The 20,249-nt window shown below is 42.6% G+C and overlaps 1 protein-coding gene across 2 annotated transcripts in view; it reads left to right on the plus strand.

Annotated features, from left to right (window-relative positions):
* Positions 1 to 20,249, plus strand: part of PXDN (peroxidasin) — a 582,246-nt gene that overhangs the window by 417,473 nt on the left and 144,524 nt on the right. For both annotated transcript variants that reach the window (XM_086926391.1, XM_086926392.1), the window contains 2 exons: positions 10,142 to 10,298; positions 11,750 to 11,858. In XM_086926391.1, coding sequence (XP_086782517.1) covers positions 10,142 to 10,298; positions 11,750 to 11,858 — 266 coding nt within the window. The remainder of the gene's footprint in view (positions 1 to 10,141; positions 10,299 to 11,749; positions 11,859 to 20,249) is intronic.

The following is a 20,249-nucleotide window of genomic DNA, read 5'->3' on the forward strand; positions in this document are numbered from 1 at the left end:
TCACATGTAATATAATGCACCCCGCCTTAGGGCTACAAGACCTGCTGTAGGGGTGACTAACATATATTACATGAAGTGACTTCGGTATGGCATACAGTGAGTGTGCCATGTAGGGTTTTCACTCATGGTTTGCACCATGACACGCAGTCTGCAATGGCAGGCTGCATGCAGTTTGTATGGGGGTCGCTTAGGATGGCATAATACATCCTGCAGCTCTTAGTATTACCCATGCCGTAGGTTCCATGTGTACCACTTACTATGGACTTACATGGGTGCCAAAGTGTGTGCCATTTGTGCAACAATAAGTCAATTTTACCTTTTTTAGGGAAAAGCACTGGCACTGGGGCCTGCATAGCAGTGAACCAGTGCCCATCCGCCTCTAAAAAACAGTACCAATGGCAAAAAGTGGGGGTGACCATGACAAATAAAGGCATTTTCCTACACCCAGGACCCCTACGTTTCCTGAGGCTCATGAGGCACTGAAATTAACTCATGAAAGTCAGCTGTATAGCGACATAGATATCAAAAATTTGTAGGTACATTGCATAACCTGCACCATATCTCACTTTTGTAAATTAAACAAATTTATAAAGTGGAGAAATGTGAGTAAGGTGGGGATTTGTGTACCCCGTCCTGAAGGAGTTCCATACTCCAAAACATGTTCACACACACACACAGGAGGTGATGCACATAGTCCTACATCCTACACCTCTGTCTCTTTCACCATTTTAACAGCGCCAGCCCGGGGGCCCATTAAAATTCTTTTTTGCGTCTACCCCACGAGCCAGGCACTTTTTAAACATCACTGTTCGATAACCTCACCACTCACGCACATAAAACATAAACCCTCACACACACCTCACATAGTCATTGATAAAGTGTTCCCGCGTAATCGTAGGTCTCAGCACGCCTCATCCTGTAGAGGGGTGCGAAGACCCCAATGATGAATCATGACACCAAGGGTCCTTTTGGTGTGTGAGGGGTATTTTACCAACACTGGGTGCTCCCAACTATAGTAGGGAAACCCTTCTTTCATAAGAGTGGATTCGTTTTGTTTATACATATTCTCTGTTAGACTGCCACCACTGCCTGCTTACTTGCATCCTTATTTATTGCAAAGCATTAGTATTTGGTGCTGTGATTACTACCCAAAATCTCCAGCATTACAGCAGAAGACCACATACCCCCATCCATTTCTTAAACCTAATTCTTCGCTGTGTAGTTATTCCTGTGATTGTGGAATTATGTTGTCCATGTGATTTCTTTGTAGATGCTTACCACACACCAATTGTCTCACAGCCTAAAATAATGTACTCAAGTCAAGCTAATTTGAACAATCTCCTGTATCCACATGGAGACAGTAGAAAGAACCTCAAATGGTTCATCCCATTTAAAAAGCACATCTCTTTGAGAATTTATCTTAGTTTGCATATCTGTATAGTATTTACTTTCCTATGCAACCCAAATTATAAAGCATTTCACACCGAAATCTATTCGCTGTCTAGATGCATAGTTAGGAAACAAGCAATTTGGACAAACTGATTGACCCAGAAAGGGAACCTCTGCCTACCCAGCTTCAACTAAGCAATAATCACTGAGATGTGTTTAATCTCTTTTCCTTACTGTAGAGATGACTCCCATGATGCACAAAGCCCATGCTGGCAACTCATTTTCTGTGTGATATATCTGAAATAACTAAAAGAATGGTTCGTGCTTTAAAGGTAATTCCAGATGCAGTGATTGTTTTAACATTTTTCAGCAGCTCAGGGCACAGTGGAGGTACCCCAAAGAGTAGTTTCAATCGCATGTAACTTGGCAACACCTGAGTGTGTATTATCCAGAATTTCCTTTCTGTCCTATTAAGTGATATTCAGTTGGAGGAGAGGTCACCCCATTCAGTCTTGCAAGGCATTAAATGTCCATCCCACCTTCTATTAATACAGTCCTCTATTCACATACATGTGTTGGTGAATCTTTGAGCAGCTAAAAGCAGCCCCAGACCTCCAGTTGTCATGATAACAACTTGAGTGCAGAGAAAGACTGTAACCTATGCCACGTATTTGTATGGCAGGACTCACTATACAACTTCTAAAATGAGTTTGTCATACCTTTACTATCCCTACCAAATGAATGCAAAAAGTCAACTTCATATTTTCTATGTTGACTGAGTGATGGATTAGGGCCTGATAAAGTAATTTCCAGTACAGCGAAAATACTTGCTCACACCTTAAAAAGTGTTTGTAGACTGGCGCCATATCTGCATTTGTGTACGTTGTATGTAAAATTGGAAAAGGTTTTGAAAAGAAGCGAGTCACACCAAGGTTCTGTTACCTCCAGTTTATTGCATCTGTCGTCTCACAGCTACCAGCAGCAACTGCCACCCCAATCATTAACAAGGTTCCACACAGGGTACCACAACAAGACCATTCTCCATCCATTCTAGATCCCAACACTCCCCGTTCCTTCACAATTGACAACAGAAAATGTAACAAAGAAAAGAAAAACCACGATAACAAAAAATATATAGTCATTTCACATTACTAACTCAAGGACACAAATTGAGGAATATGCAACAAAAGCAAATGCATAACATAATCCTGGAATTTAGCAGGAGCAGTTCTCACCCTGGAAGGAACCCTTCTTTTAGGAATATGAATGCAATCAGGATGCACACCCATCTTATCATTCACATGACCCGCTTTAGATTCAGGCCCCACAGAGATCGCACACTTATTCCACATTTTCCATCACCATCACATGATCCTTCACCCCCTTCACTCGAATAGGTGCAGAAAACCGTGATGCCCGTTTGTAGACAAAACCTGGCCTCTTAATCCATACCCAATCACCGAAACTAACAGGACAAACTCTAAAACTTTCAGTTCTAATCTTTTCTTGTACCAGTGCTCTCACATCAGCAACTCTTCCCATCTTCCCCATGTTGACTATTTCCTGGACATCCACTCCTTGTTCAGCTTGGAACTTTCAATCCTCCCCCTGAGTAGCTTAAATGGAGACATACCGGTACTGATGTGTGGAGTAGTTCTCACTGCCCATAACATATCCGCAATCACCACCCTCCATTGCAATCCATTCACTAAGGCCAATTGCGACTGGTCCTTAATTACCTGGTTCATCCGTTCCACTAAACCATAACTGTGAGGGTGGTAAAGAGAAGTGAGGATGTGTTTCATACCATTTTCCTTGAAACATTTCTCCATCTCTCTGTACACCAATTGTACACCAGTGTTGGTCACCAGTTCCTCAGGGAATCCCTCACAGGGAAATAATTTGGTCATATCGTCCACTAAGACCAACACATATGTTGGTGAGCTCCCAGTGACACCAAAAGGTCCAGCTTCATCAACGTTAGTTTGCACCAAGGGGAGTTTTTCACAGTAATGGGGTCAATAGGAGAAGGATATGTAACTTGCGACTTATTGCTTAAGAGACAAATGCAGTAGTCCCAAACATAATATTTGATTGCCCTATTCAAACCAGGCCACCAGGAATCCTCCCTAACCCTGCATTTCATGGCTCAATTTTCTAGATGCCCTTTGTGAGCCAAATCCAAAATCTTCCTTCGAATGCATACTGAGACTACAAATAGACCACCTCTATGCAAAGTACCACCAACCATGAACAGCTCATCCCCAAATCTCCTGTAAGGAATAAATTCCGAGGGTATATCCTTGCTGTTGCGCCAACCTACAGCCACAAAATGTGCCACCGCCTCAATCTCTTTATCATCCGATACAGCCCCCATCCATTCCTGCTCTCAAAGTGCCCCTTTGATGGTATTCACTAAGGAACAGACCTCACACACTATTGTCAGATCATCCATTACCACTTTGTTATCAACACTCTTTCAGAGGCAACCTTGACAAACAGCTACATAATTTCTCACCCCAGCCACATATTCCAACCTATAGTGAAATTCCTGTTGTCTGTACTGCCATTTTGCTATACGTGGCGTAGCTCTCCCACCCCCTTTTGTGGGCACACTCCACCACAATGCCAGAGCTTACTTTTCAACAGTGGAATGTTTTCTGCCCCACCTAATGTTCTGGAAGCAAAAGCTATTGTTTCTTCATGGCGATCACATCTCTTTTGCATGAGAATGAGGCCAAGACCCAAAGTTCTTGCATCAGTACAAATGATGCAGAAGTCATTGATGTTAAATAATGTGGGAGGACATGCCTTTTTTATGAGTTCAGCATCATTTCTACACTCTTCGTTCCACATATACCTGGCATTCTTCTTGAGAAGCTTATTCAACACGCTGTTTTGTCAGAGAAATTGTTCACAAATTTAGCATAATACTCCATTAACTCCAGGAAGGAGCGGAGTTGGTCCTTATTTATGGGTTCGGGTGCACTTTAGATGGCTTCCAAAATCTTCATTTTGGGTTCGACCCCGTTGCCCGAAATGTGATAACCAAAGTAATCCACCCCTTCTTGAAAGAACTTGCATTTGTCTTTCCTCAGTCAGTCCACCTGACATTACAATCTCTAACACCTGCCTAACCTTGTTGTCCTGCTCAGATTTCATTTTCCCATAAACAAGAATGTCGTCCTGGAAAAACATGACCTCCCACAGTGTTCTTGAATAGGTTTCACATCAAACGCTGGAACACCGTAGAAGCTGATGCCAATCCAAATGGCGTTCGTATGTAAAGATGAGCACGATAAGCACTTTCGGGTGTTACAAAAGATATGAGGTACCTAGAGTCTTTGTTTAATTTTACTTGGTGATAAGCTGATGAAATTTCTGGGGAGGTGAAATTTGCCATCATCCAAGGTCGCCAGCATCTCATTGATGTTAGGTAGGGGCTGGCGATCCGCCCAGGTGTTGGAGTTGTGATCCCTCAAATACGCACACACCCTCAAGGACTTCAAAGACTTACGTGCCAAAACTGTAGGGGCCAGTCACTCTGACCCTTCAATGGGCTTAATCACACCCATCGCACATGAAGCGTGGCTCAGTGGTTAGAGGCGGCAGACCCGGAAGCTGAGATCGACCGTGGACCAGGGTTCGATTCCCCGCCTCGGCGGGTCTCGGGCTCAAAATTCCACGGACTTGACAATTCTCGCTCTGGTGCCTACTCAACTCACGGGGTCACACTCTGCGACTCTGGGCAATAGCTTGCTTAATCTCCACTACGGCCCCTCGCAGCGGGATGCCTGGCTTTCACCTTGTGGCCACCCTGCCGTGGTTTCTCACAGGGGAATACCAGGACGGGTTCCCTAAGCAAGCGCCGGGACGCTTACGGGCAGCTGTGCGCTTTACAAGTCCAGCACATTTACATTTACATTTACATTTACATAATCTTTCTAATTCTGGACTACTTTTGTTGTGCAGACTTAACGGTACCTCACACACCTTGTTGATTACGACTTTTATCCCTTCCTTGTCATAATATACATAGTTCCACTTTCAAATTCCCCACCAAATTCCAAATTAGCCTTGAATTTTCCAAGGACCTCCATCCTCTTACCCCCATAAGCAAAAATTCTTATGTTTGATTGGTGCAACTGAATGCCCCTATCCCATCAAAATCTTTGGCATTAATAAGGGTAAACGGGAAATCTGAATTGGTATCTTCTTGCTATGCATATTTATTACACAAGCTGGAGATTTTCTCTTACGTGACAATACCATGGATGTTATCTCTACCACACCATTTGCCTGTATAGATGAATAAGACAACATTAGCAACACAATTTTTATTTGTCAGGGTCCTCAAGGTCTTCAGCACTGGGTTTGATGGTTTGTGCAGTGACCTTCTGCACTGTGGTGGCTTTGTTCATCCATGCAAAGTCCCCCTTTTTACCACACTTAATAACGTTTGATTTAAAGCAAATCAAAACGTAGTCTTCCTAGATGCGATTTGCTGCCACAACGGAAACATGAGAGTTTCACTTTCTCAGACTTGGTTCTGGATAATCCTGTTGCTGGATAGCGTACCAAGCTAGTACTAGTCCCCTTCAAAAGTTTGACATATGCTTTTGACTAGGATTATGAGTTTAGATTCCCTGACGCCACATTCATGGACAAGTTTGTGCTATTGCGGGTTCGCTCTGCGCTCCACCTTTCCAGACCTTCCCCTTGAACCCCAATCATATACTCCACTAAAGATGGTTATTGAGAGCAAACGGGGTATCCACCTTATCTCCAAGCTATATAAATACTGTGCAGCGCTTGTCCCGCTAAATGATGACAAGATTCGCGGAGAATGGGAGGGAGATTTAGGTAGCCTGATAACAGCCGAACAGTGGGCAGCTTGCTGTGCTGTCACGAGAAATGTCTCCCTCAATAGTCAACACAAGTTGATTCATTTCAAATTTCTCCGTAGAGCATACGTCTCTCAGGCCAGAATCTACAGAATAGACCCCTCCAAACGACACAACTGCCGCAAATGCGGTGCACCACACGCGGACTTTGCTCACATTGCATGCACCTGCCCTCGAAAACACACTTATTGGACAGAAGTACATAAAACACTAGGCAACATGATTGACTTATCAATAGATCCCCTGCCCGAGATTGCCCTCCTGGGATATGTACTAAATTTTTCCAAAAAAACTCGTACTTTTGCGGCCATTTGTTTATTATTGGCCAAGAGAGAATTTGCCATCCATTGGGGTAGCAGGACTGCACCCACAATTAAGGGCTGGATGAGCAGCTTAGCTTCTTGCACCACTAGAAGTGAAGTTTATGCTGTCACTATTCCCTCTACCTCGCGACCTAGGGTCATATGGAGCCCTTTCAGAGACTACCTTACATCTTTACAACTAGACTCCCCTTCTCTGGTAAAATAGGGCATTGTTCCCACTGGGTGGGTTAGATGGAACCAACATCAAATACCAGGAAATAGCGCTCAACTCCTTAAGAACATCTATTATCATTATACTTTGTATAGCTTTTGCAGCGGGTACTGGGGGATGACTAGTGTGCACTTCTGGGGGTAATGACTATTGCATACTATATGATAGGTGGAATTTAATTGTAATTCTTGACATGTTTCTCCTAACTAGGCAAGCATAACGTGTAACAATTCCTTTATTTTTTTTAGTAATGACTGTGTATGTTCATATGTATCAAAATACTTCACGATAAAACGATAAATAAAGTTTAAAAAAAAGGTTTTACATTGCGCTTCACACTGAGCTGCTTGATTTACCCAGACTCTGCAGTTCCACTCATTTCCTTCATGCAAAACTGAGAGTGTTCGATACTTCTAGCTAGTGCAAGCGACAAAATCGCTGATGGATTCACCTGGAATTGGAGCACGTTGAAAAAATTCATGGCATTCTAACACTATGTTCTTTTTATAATTGAATCTTTTGTCTAAAGTTTTTATGCAAGATGCATAGTCATCAATTAACATATAATCGCCATCATGTCCACCACTCATGCAGGTGCGAAAATACTTTTAAAATGCTCTTTCCTTCAGAACCCTAAATGTAAATCAAAAGTGCTTTTTTTTATTTTTTGAAAAGTTAATGTGTTGCCATCAATGGCTTCTAATAAGCATTGAATGTGTCCTTCCATTGCTGCCATTTTAATGGAGGCATGTCAGCTGATTGGAGGAAAGTTGATGATGCTAATACACGATCCATTAGGTGACCGTACATGATTTAGTTGCTGCCTCACACCCATACTAACCAAAAAGACCAACACAGGCAATTGTAAGTATCAAATTCAAAATGCTACTTTGCTCGCTTTACTTTGTGCTAATCTTGAAACAGTTGAAAGAGGTAAAGAAAAAGAGAAAAAAGTTTGTATGCATATACAGGACAACATCAATGACAAATAAATAAGAGCATTTATGAGAATTTCCAAACGTAAGGCTGTGCACCACCGAAATGTGCACATATAAGTTAGATAGTTTACATGAATTCCGTACACCACAATAGTAGGTCACCCAAAAGTGCACCTACCCGAATGTACGTTGCCTTTAAATTACTAATCATCAGGTGTGTGCGCATCACCGAATGCTTGTAGTTTCAATTGCACCCAAACGAATTAGGAATAGAGATAGCGGTGGGCATGTCAAGCACATTCATAAAAAATTACCATTCAAAAGTTCGGGCATAGCTGAACTCCCTCAGCGTCACAGCCCACACGTCACGACAGAGACAAAATGGTGTTGATGTTGCACAGATTGCTTTTAGACACTCTAAGCTTTGTCACCGTGACATGCACACTGACGCTTCCAAACACAGTCGTAATTTGTATGTTGGTTGCTAGGCAACTGAAAACTGTGACGCTTGTGCCCATACTCCGCCTCTCATATGGACTTCACCTTAACCCTCAATGATGTAGTTGGGTAGTCACAAATCCTGTATCGCTCTGCAATGTTCAACGTGAAGTCTACAGGGGAACGCCAGAGACGACAGACAGCACGACACCCCTGAAGGAAAGCGAGTCACACCAATGTACTGTTGCCTCCACTTTATTGCATCCATCGTCTCACAGCTCCGGGCCACTACCAGGGTTCCACACAGGGAACCCCCACGAGACCACTTACCATACATTCTAGATCCCAACAGGGTCTAAATGGGAACTTTAGAAAAAACAGTTTGATAACTTGGCTCCTAGTCACTGGTGTACAAACAAGCCTGCTTTTTACAGTTACGTACTGCACAATGAGATGATACTAACATGCATCAGCGTAGTTGGCAGTATCTGATTCCCCCCTCATCTTTCATGCTCCACCTGTTGACAATAGAGGGCGATTTCACAATGTCCCTACATGCTGGCATTAGTCACTGATTGCAATAATGCAGGAAACAGAATACCTTGCTCCTTACACCACAACATGGAGAAAACACAACTTTAAACATCCCTTTTACTAATGAAAAAAATGGGCTGCAGTGCTGCGACACTAAAGCATTCAACTCGTAACCAAGCAAAGAACTACGAACAACAGAAAGGGACACCTCTCCACTTACACGCAGTTCATAATTTGTTCCAGTGGGACCCACCGTCACTCATTTTCTTTAGATGTCACTTATTTTTCCTTATCAGACTTTGACCAAGTGCAAGAGAGAGGAAAACACCAAAGAGGGAAAGCAGGAGGAAGAAAAAGATGGAAAAACTGTGACAAAGTAAGAAGGCAAGGATGGAAAATAGCCTTAAAGAGTAAGGGAGTTTCTGGTGGTGGTTGAAAGAGGTATTAGGTAAAATGCAGACTACACGGTCTTAATATTCGGCACCCCTGACCGTTTGTAGCTCCGACCATAGTCTTCAAGCAGAACCTTAGGCCCCAGCACTTATTCTTTTACAAATAAGGCACTGAATATATGTAACATACAGGTATAGCGCAACACATGCTGTTCATCATTGAGCATATCAAAACTAATCCATAATGTTACACTAAAGCCAATGGCACTTCCTGGTTCTGTAGACCCTACACTGATAGCTATTTCGCAGTTTCATGAACACAGGGAAATTCTGAATCAAGGCTGAATTAACTTGTAGGTCTGAAAAAAGGTATACAAAGGGGAATTTAATTCAATAAATCTAAGTGGTGGAAAAAGAACATCTGGTTTATATACATCATAATAAAGTCTACATAATAGGCTATTTCCAAGTTTTGTACTGTGTATTACAAAATAAAGATTTGGTGACCGCAATCGATATTGAATTGAAGGGTGCCGGTTAGAATTCAGAAGCAGACAGAAATTGTAGGTTGGATCTGAGATTTACAAAACAAACATATAGATTGACAGTGGATTTACCTTTTATTTCTAGCAGTCTGTATTCTAATACTATGAAATTTAGGAGGATAAAGGACAGTAGGGTAACTAACAAATTAATAGCAAAAATTTAGATTCAGCAGTTGTTAAATTATTAAAAACAAACTAGTGTACAATGTATTCTTCTCTTGGATATGTCTATTAAAAGTATCATACATTTCTATTTTCTGTGCTCTTTTTGCAATGTGATTGGTGGTAGTAGTTATGATGTTTTGTCTCATTTTAATTATACTACTCTAAGCTTTGCCAAGAGTTTAAGGCTGATTAAAATGTAGCACCTTTAAACAGCAGTTGCTGAAATATTATGTGTTTCTCTTCTTGCTTTCTTTGCTGCATTTTTTTGTATGAATAAATGTTTGCACTGTGATTGGTTGCAGGATGGAATACAGGTAACAGAGAGTGGAAAATTTCATATAAGTCCAGATGGGTTTCTGGTCATTCGTGATGTTGGACCCGCTGATCAAGGTCGCTATGAATGTGTGGCTCGGAATACAATAGGCTACTCATCAGTTAGCATGGTGCTAAGTGTACATGGTAAGACATGACATAAATTCCAGTATAACTTAGGAATTTAACAAAGGACTTGCACTGTTGTATATGGAGCATCTTAATGTGTAAAAGTGTGCACATTGACCACTGCTTGCCTGTTAGTCTAAGGCACAGAAAACCATTTTGTAACACGAGCAAACATAATGAACTCTAAAAGAATCATATAAGACACAATTTTTGTCAGGTCATACACTACATTTTCTATTTCTGTACCATTATACCTTTGAATGGTATGTTTTGCTTACATTTGTTGCTCTTTGCTTTCCTTGGCTTTGTGCTAAAACAAAATAAAATTAAAATGCATAATAATGTTTTTCTCCTCATTAGGCAATAGAATATTATTTTTCTTACTATTCATATCATCATCCCTTTATAAAATAGTTACATTTATTGTTTTGTGAACATTTTACACCTTACATTTATCACTGGTTTTATACAACCGGGCGTGTTGATCTCTGCTGTGGATACATTTTCTTTCAAAAACATTCCCATGAGTTGACACTATAAGAGAAGCAGCCGCAACCCGTGCTGGTAAGAACGATGGGAGTGGGTGGTATTTCGACAGACGACGACTATGGGAAATTAATTAATTAATAACATTTTCCCTTGTGGTCATCTGTCGAATCCCCCGCCTCCACCGCTCTTACCTACACGGGCCGCGGCTGAAGAGAAGACTGTTCTAAGCTCCCACTATCAAGATGGAGTTGAATAAACTGGAGTGTGTCCATTAACTTTTAGGAACTTAAGTGCCCCAGAGGATATTGCAATATATTTGGCACCCAATAAAATCTAGCACTGCAGAGTTTGAACCTAATTGCATGCGATAAATAGCACCTAATATGAGTTTTGCTCTAAAAATGAGAAATTACATGCAAATATTGCTGCTTTTCTTTTCAAAACTAGTGTCAGAATTTACCTTGGCTCCCAATAATGGTGGCATATTTTTCCCGAGAATTTATTTATTGTTTACAAGAAGATTTAAAGTACATTCCAGTGCAGTAATCCCTAAGCTGCTTGAACCCTTCTCCACTTCATAACTTCTTTTCGCATCCGTTCCTCAGCTGTACTCTTTAGTGGATGAAGAACTGTACATAGTAGTTGAGGAGAAGCATGATAAGTGTTTTGGTGTCTTATGGCAGGCAGCGTCAGTGCAGTTCCTTCCTTTCATGATATGACATTGGTTTCAAAGTAAGGGCTATGTTTTTTAAACTAAAATTCATATGCTCAGTAGTTTGATAAATAATAGCAGTTAGTATTGGTTTTAGGGTACAACAATGTAAATTTCCAAATATGCAATATTTTCACTAGACCTGAAACCATTCGTATATGTTTTGGAAGACTGTCGGTTTTTCTAGATTTATACATGATTAAACGTGTATTCGTATAATTGCTATTTATATTGCTAACTCTCAAAAAAATATATCTATTTTTTTTAGTCCCAGAAGTCAGTAGAACCGGAGACCCGTTTGTAGCAACATCAATAATTGAAGCAATTGCAACTGTAGATAGGGCAATTAACTCAACACGGAGACGTTTGTTTGACAGGTATTCTTCTTTTTATCTTTATTTAAAAAAAAAGCCATAATATCGGTTTTAAATTTAAATTGTGAATTTGCTGTGTTTTACTGAGTAATAATACATAAGCGCTGCCACTGAAAAACAGAAATGATCTCTCTACGTACATGCTTTGCTTTTACTTTTGGTGTAGCCTTTTGCAATCAGAAATTCATAAACCAAAATCATATTACACAGTATTCAGAGGAATTCCAATAAATCATAACAAGTTAGAATAAAATGTTTTAGGTTTGCAGTTGTACAGTGTGTTTTAAACAGGTCCTACATGATGCTAAAACAAAATAATGGAAAGTTCAGTCCCTACAAATTAGATTTTTATATAATAATTATTTAGCATTTCAGGCGTAGTATATAATGCAAGCTGCAGTTGATCTAAAATATTTATCAGCCTCGCATAAGTGTTGATGTTCTGCCATATCATGGAGTCTCTCTGATAACAAATACATTGTATCACACGTTTTTCATCCCGTAAAAGTTCCTGTGGCACTGGATGTGTGTGGGCGAGCTAACCACAACCAAGAACCAAAAGGTTTGCTGGATTTTTCCTTTCATTACCATACTTAATCTTTGCTCATAATTTCAGATATGTTTCCCCTTTGACTAACTGGTTGTTTTTAGAATCAATTATTTTTATTGTGGGGCATCCAGAAAGTGCATCTTGGCTGCCTACATCAGAGTGCCGGCAGAGCGTAACATAAGCAGTGAGACACAGCGTTCAGGTCAACTACCTGGAGGGCGACCCCCCCGATAAATTCAAGCATACATACGGCACCGTACTCTTAGCAATGTATACCACTTTTAAGTAATTAAACAAAACAATTAAACAACCCACCCACCCACGTCCACCCCCCACCCACTCACGTCCACCCCCTACCCACTCACGTCCACCCCCTACCCACTCTCCGCATCGGCTGCAGTATATCCATCCACACCCTCAAGCTAACCAGCTATCACATTGGCACTTTACCCTGTATCCCCAGACTTGGATGATCTCAGTGGTTCTAGTGGAACGAGTTGCTAAACCTGCAAATATTTAGGACATGTCACTTCCCTCCTATCCTTAGTGAGGATCTGCAAGAAATGGCCCCATAGCTTCGCAAATTTGCTGCCCTTTCCTTGAACACTGAACGATAGGCGCTCCATAGCCAAGAGTTGCCAGACACGGTGAATCCAGCCCATTGGTTCAGTTAAATTCGCAGATCCCCAGCGCGCTAAAATAACCTGTCGCGCAGCAAGTAATGCCATCGCGATCTGTCGCTCTCTCAAGGATTTCAGTGGAAAGGACCTAGGATGGGGAAGACCTAACAATGTATACTCAGAGGCCATGGGAAGCTTGATATGAAATGCATTGTCAATGTCATCAATAACCAATGCCCATTAGCGCACTAATTTTGGACAGTGCCAGAGTAGATGACTTAGAGTACCCGATAAGCTACACCCCCGCCTGCAGAGAGCTGTCTTTGCTTTATCCCAACTATGAAAACGCTCCGGTGTGTAATACCAATATGTTACCACCTTATAGGCGGATTCCGTCCCTGTTGTGTTATACACCGTATCATGTGCTCGGTATAGGATATGCTCCCACTCCTTGAACGATAAGGGCCTCTCACCGCACATGCGCTTTCATATGGCACCCATTCGGGCATTCTGTGATCATAGCATACAATTCAGATATGAGTTTACAATCATCTTTTTTGCATACCGACCATTTTTCAAAGGGAGTCAGAGGCCGGGACATTTTGGCAAAGTTCGCAGATTGTGTAACCTAGTGAGCCACTTCCTGGTATTAGAATGCATCTGAGGCCGGTAATCATAGTCCTTACGGAGCTGCGTAAATAAAGGGGATTAGCCCCTCCGTATCAAAAAGGGAGCCACCCTCTTGCAACCCACCTTCCTCAAACGGTGGAAAATAGGAGACGCCTGCCCAGGCCAGAAATCAGGATTGTCTACGATAGGGGACATGGGAAAGGGATATATGTTCTAGCCCTTCACCATTGCCAGCCGATCCCAAACCTTGAGGGTTGGGGCAGTAACCGGCAACGAGTATAGCCCCCACGTTCTGTTTGCGCGGGAGCCACAACTCCCGCCAAATATTAATTCAGCAACGGACTGGTCCATGGAGTTCCAATGCTTACTAGATTGGGGCCTGTTCCATTCTACCATGTAGCGAAGGCACGCTGCTTGATAATAAGCTCCCACGAGTAGAAGGCCTACCCCTCCCTGTGTTTTCGCAGAAGAGATGAGTGAAAGTGAGAGGCGTGGCTTCTTACCCTCCCACACAAACTTGTTAAGCAGCGCTTGCAGTTTCTTGATTGTACCCTGCGGTGGAGACAAAGGCAGCATTTGGATGAGAGGAAGCACCGTCATTTTAAGTGCCGCTATTCTCTCAAACCAAGCCAACTTAAGATTTGACCAGGCGTCCAGCGCCTTGGCCGTGTTATCTAACAATAAGGAGTAATTTAGTGCGGTCGTTTTCCCTATGGTTGGGGTAAGCCGTAAACCCAGATAGGTAATGTCGGTGGGGGGCCCAGTGGAAGGCGAAGTCTAGCTGTAAGTCTAGCACTTCGCTCGCAGGAACCGAGATATTGAGAATATGCCACTTTGCAAAATTGACCTTGAACCCTGCCACGTTGCCAAAGTCGGTAAGCTCTTTGGCCAATGACTGTAGAGTTAACCGGGGTTGGGAAAGTGAAAGTATTACATTGTCTGCGTACATGCTGATTTTATGCACGTCCGCTCCAAACTTGAGACCTACAATGTCCGTGTTTAAACAAATCCGCTGGACGAATGGCTCCATATAGAGCGCAAACAAAAGCGGGGAGAGCAGGCACCCCAGACGCGTTCCCCGCTCAATAGGGAAGTGGGTCGACCTGCAGCCATTAGCCCGCACTGAGGCCTTCGGGGAAGCGTATAAGCAGTGAACCCAGCAGATAAAGTTGTCTCCAAAGCCATACTTTGGCTGCGTTGCAAACAGATATTACCAATCTACACGGTCAAAGGCCTTCTCCGCATCTATTGAAAGCAAGAAGGCCTGCGTTCTCGAGCGGTGTACAAGGTCGATGAGGTGCAACAGCCTCTTAGTATTGTCTCCTCCCTGCCTAGTAGGAATAAAACCCGATTGATCCGGGTCAACTATGTCGGCCTTAGCCCCCTCGCTAAAATGCGCGCCAATAGCTTTGCGTCAATGTTAAGTAGTGAAGTGGGCCGGTATGACCCACCCCCCCGAAATCAAGGAAAGAGTTGAAAAGCCGCTTTAAAAAGGGAGCCAGCTTCATACAAAATGTTTTATAAAATACTGCTGGGAAGCCATCCGACCCTAGTGATTTTAACATTGAGATAGCTGAAATTACCCCCTCAATTGGAATAGGAGAATACCAAGTATCAGCCATACGCTTATGTTTGGGAGAAATATTGCAGGAGTCCAAGTACGCGTCTGGGTCGAGAAAGCAAGGGGGCATCCCTATTCGCATAGAGGCGTTGATAAAAGTCGCGAAAGGATTCAAGAATGCGGTCATCTGTGGTGTGTTCCATCCCATCGCGATCTCGAATAGATTGAATGGCAGACATCTGAATTTTTGCCCGCAGTCTATGAGCCAGCAATTTCCCACATTTATCGCCACTGAGATAAAATTTGTGCCTCAACCTCAGAAGAGCGTGCTCCTCCATATCTAGGTCCAAGTGCTTCAGCATCCGTCTCCGGTTTTCTATGTACCGCCATACCCTCGGCGCTCCTGTCTCACCTCCCTCTCCAACTCCGCACGCTTCTCCCTAAGCAGAGCCGCAAAGGAGGCTGCAACCGCGATGAACTCACCCCGCATTACCAACTTCAAGGCCTCCCACACTGCCGAGAGAGGAGTAGTTCCCTGATCATTATCCGCAAAATATTGTATCCGTTTGACTACCTCTTAAGAGTGGAGCAGGAATTCTCAGAGTCTCCAACTCGGGGTGGGGGGGGTGGTATCTGTATGCGAGTTTGGAAATGAGGACATGATCCGAGAGAGAGCGCTTGGTGATCTCAGCTGAGTGTAAGATGGCCATAAGGGATAGGGAGGCTAGATAATGTTCAAGTCGTGTGTATTTCTTGTGTGCCGCAGAAAAGTATGTGTAGTTGCGCTCGCGCAGACGTTGTGATCGCCGTACATCGTGTATATCTGGTTGTTTTTAGATGGGGTCCTACTGTCTGCTAGATTTTGTGTCCTTATTTTTAATTTGGAACAGTCTTCAGAGAAGTATTCTTCCCTCCCCATCATGTCACTGGCTGTTTGATGTAATGATCTACTATTAGCGAGGGCTTCCTTTGAAATTCCATGGTACCTTGTTTTCAGGAGCAGTATAAATTAGCACACATCCTGTGTGATGTACAAATGCTTACTTGAAGTAGGTTGTAAATAAGTATGTAAAAGAACTATAATATTTTTGTGTGTGTTATTTTGCAATATTAATTTGTTGTATATGAAAAAATCTTGGATAAAACAATTATATTTGAGAAATGAGACCTGCTATTTATTATAATATTTACCTACTAATTTGATGATGCTTAAAATAAGCTTTTAATTTTTGTATGTGACTTCTGTTAATCTTAGTGGTGAAGGCCACTTTTCCAGTATGGTTTTTGTGATCTATAGCATGCTTCTTTTACCAGACCATGGGCATGTATCAAGACGGCCTCACACAACAAGGGCTTTTGCCATCTTGGAATGACAAATAACTTAAGGCAAACAATGACTGAACAGCATGAAAGTGCATTTCATTCTCTTTATTTTTTAAATATGTTTACCAATCCCCTGATTTTTAGAAACAGTAACCACTTTCAGTGCTAGTGTAACTACCTGGCTGCTTATTACAGCATTCCTGTTTAAAGAAATCACTTCAGTCGTGCCACTTGAATTTCCTTTTTAATGCCAGCACCACCAAGCATTGGACGAGTGCCGCCACACCCTACAGGTTACTGCATTCTTATTCAAAGATGCACACTTAAGTGGTGTTGGTTTGTGCTGGTCATTGAGATTCTGTTTCTATGTCCAAGAATCCCACTATGTCTAGAATATGGATTGTCAATGTTTGTGTGCACACTGTGGCTGCAGATACCGTTCACAGATAATGTAAAGGAGCTATTGCAGGCAAACATCAATACAGTGGAAACATGCAGCAAGGATTATCAAATAATTGCACAAATATGCATTTGAGAATAATGTCTTATCATGTAATGTTGAACGCGTATTGCAGATAATAGTGTACCTGCTACACTAAACTCCAATTACAGATATTCTGATAATGCTGCTTTATATTTTCTACTTTTTCCTTTGCCTTTACAGGACTAATACATGGCACTGTGCTGGCACTCTTGGCACAGTGATACCCTCTTCTGGAGTAGCACCTATGATAATGGCAAATCAGGTTTTGCATCTGAGTAACTATCATAGAGGAGCAATGATAATGGTGTATTTAGTTTTATGTATTCTGGGCAGACTTTATTGCAGCAGTGGTTTGTCATCCTTCTGCTGTTTATCTAATTACTGACATAAGTTTGCCTATTCTTTGTTACTTTGTTTTCTCCCTCAACCTATCCTTCCAACGTCTATTTTCCCTGCTTATTCACAATGCTCTATAGTAGACTTCTATTGACATGTAAAAGCTTTTTAATACTTGTTAAATGAATGAATAACAGTGAGGTCTCACATAAAGTGTGCTGGTTAAATTTCAGTTTCTTGACAAAAGGTCCAATTAGCATGAAACTATGTACAAGCTATGTTAGTGGTGACTATTGTTTTTTACGTGTTTTAAAAATGCAGCTCATTGTGCTTGGACGCCTTTTCCTCTAGACTCCAAATTGACAAGGGGAAGAGCAAAGTCTTTTTGCATAAGCATTGCATTTGCTGTTTTCATGGCTGCATGGCCCCCTCCCGAGATTGGTTTGGCCCCGGGAACCCAATAACAGGGTCCCAATACACTATTTAAAGGTGGGCGCCCAGGTGATCACCCAGGGCACCCACCATCTACAACATTGGGAGCTGCAGCGGAGCCCCAGGGCCCTTGTGGCCCCAGACGATTCCCTACATGTCGGAGGAGCCACCTTTGCTCCTACCCAGAGGGAGCAGCTACTTATGCTGCTCTGCCAGGGAGAGCAATATCTTGATCTGTTTCACTGCCCACAAACAGATAAAAAGTCTGCTCACAGCTTGCAGTAGCAATTTCAAAGCTCCCGCCCACTAGGAGCAAACTTTGTGGTTCCCTGCCTGCGTCAGTGCAGGCAGGGAAGCTTCGATGTCCCTGGGGTGAGCTCCCCAGGACACAGCAAGTGAGCCGGCCCTGGGTGATGGTGTCTCAGGGGCCGTTTAAAGGCTCAGGGAGGCGGCCGGCCTGGCCCTCTCCCCTTTTTGCTAAAAGGGAGAGGGATCTGAGGGGGGCATTTAAAGGCTCAGGGTGGGCCTCCCCTTTTTTTTGTAAGTCTCAGTCCCAAGGGTGGGCTCAGTGGAGCTTATAATGGCTCTGGGAGAGGGTTCCGTGGGTCCCGCCCCTTAATTAATCAAACCAGCCCCAGGGGATGGGGTCCTTGGGGCCTTTCGAGGCTCTGGGAAGGAGGCCATGTGGTAACTATATCTTGTGCCCCTGCTATGCAGAGTTTTCTCTTCAATGTCACTGCGAATGTTGCCGTGATATCAATGATGTCATAGGAGGTGTAATGAGTGATGTAATATGTGGAGTGATTAACAATGCATGGCAAGGGTGCGAGTTATAGTTAACTTAAGGTCCGGGTTATAGTTACTTGAGACAACTATAACTGCTGAATTTCCATGGTTTTCTGTGTGTAAAATCTGAACCTTTTTAATGCCTTTCCTAACTATAACTCCCCTGTAAATTTGTTTTTTTCAGTACATTTTTATGGTTTTTATGCTATTTCCGAACTATAACATCCCTATAACCTGGGTGTGTGACTGGCTGTGTCGGTGTGTAAGTGGGTGAATCGGTCTGTGAGTGAGTGGGTGTGTCCCTGGCTGTATTGGTGTGTACATGGGTGTATGAGTGCCTGTGTGGATCTGTGAATGGGTGTATGAGTGGCTCTCGGAGTGGGTGAGTCTCTGTTTGAGTGAGTAAGTGGTTGTGTGAGTGGTTGTTTATCTGAGTGGGTGTGAGAGTGGCTGTATGGGTGTGTGAATGGTGTTCTGGGTCTCTGAGTAGAAGATTGACTGAGTCTGTGACTGGATGTATTTTTTTTATTAGGAACTTAATATGTGGATCTGTTGTAAATCCTCATGCGCCTCCAAAAACATTTTTAGGGCTCGTCCTAATAATCCCGCAAGGGATAATAGGACGAGAGTATAGTAGGCAAAATAAACCTTCAAACCATCGGGCGAATTGTCAAGAGTGCATGTGCTCATGCACAAGCTTGCCATTTGCTTCCCAGCTGCCTTGCATCAGGCAGCTCGGCCTCAGACATTCACCCCAGCGCGTGCTAATTACATCTAATTAATCCCTGCTGGTTCACACTTCTTTCACGGCCGCGAGGCCGTGCTTAAAAGGGATCCGCTCCCCACCCCTAAAAGCTTCGTTCAGGGATGTTCTTGATGATACCGGTGCAGGCATCTTAAGCCTCGATCCCTTTTCTTTGCTGCTTTTCGTAACTGTGTCTTATGTTTAGGACTTCTTCATATATACTACAACGTGGAGTCATCTCAATCATTTTCATACCCACTACCATTGTTCATCGTGAGTAGTGCACCCTGGCCACCCGACTGTTTACAGTTATGAACAACAGAATCATTTACGCTTGTTTTTTACGATCACGATCTTGATTTAGCAAAGTTCACCATTATGTTTGGTACACCGCCGCACTTACCACCGATCACCCTCCTCACATTACTTATGACTTCAAAAGACGGCAGGGTAATGCATGCACTTGATTTTGTACACCACAGACACTTCCTGTGTTTCATCACGTTTTCGGCACGATCTATGCCCCCCTTTACATCGTAACCACATTAACATTGAATTTTCTATGTCGTATCAACTGTCATTTAGGTAGTCACATGCATGGATATTTCAAGATAGCTGAAACACATAACGCATTCAAACTCGAGATTTTCACTCTTACTAACCCTGGTGTTACCAGTTCAGTGTCTTGTGCTGACACCTCGTTTCCTCCACTTCTAGAGTGTACAGCCCATGATGAAAGGTAGTAGTGCCCGAAATGCATTGGGCATAAATAATTGCTTGTTTACATTCACCATGATTATGATGGAATATAATGGAAGTGATGAACAGTTCATGATTTATTTGGTGACCCGAGGATAAAATACATTATTATCCATACAACAAGTTTTGAAACACTTTTTCTTACGAATGGATTAACGAATTGAACAT

Source organism: Lissotriton vulgaris, chromosome 6, assembly GCF_964263255.1.
Source record: "Lissotriton vulgaris chromosome 6, aLisVul1.2, whole genome shotgun sequence".
In the NCBI taxonomy this organism is placed as follows: Eukaryota; Metazoa; Chordata; class Amphibia; order Caudata; family Salamandridae; genus Lissotriton; species Lissotriton vulgaris.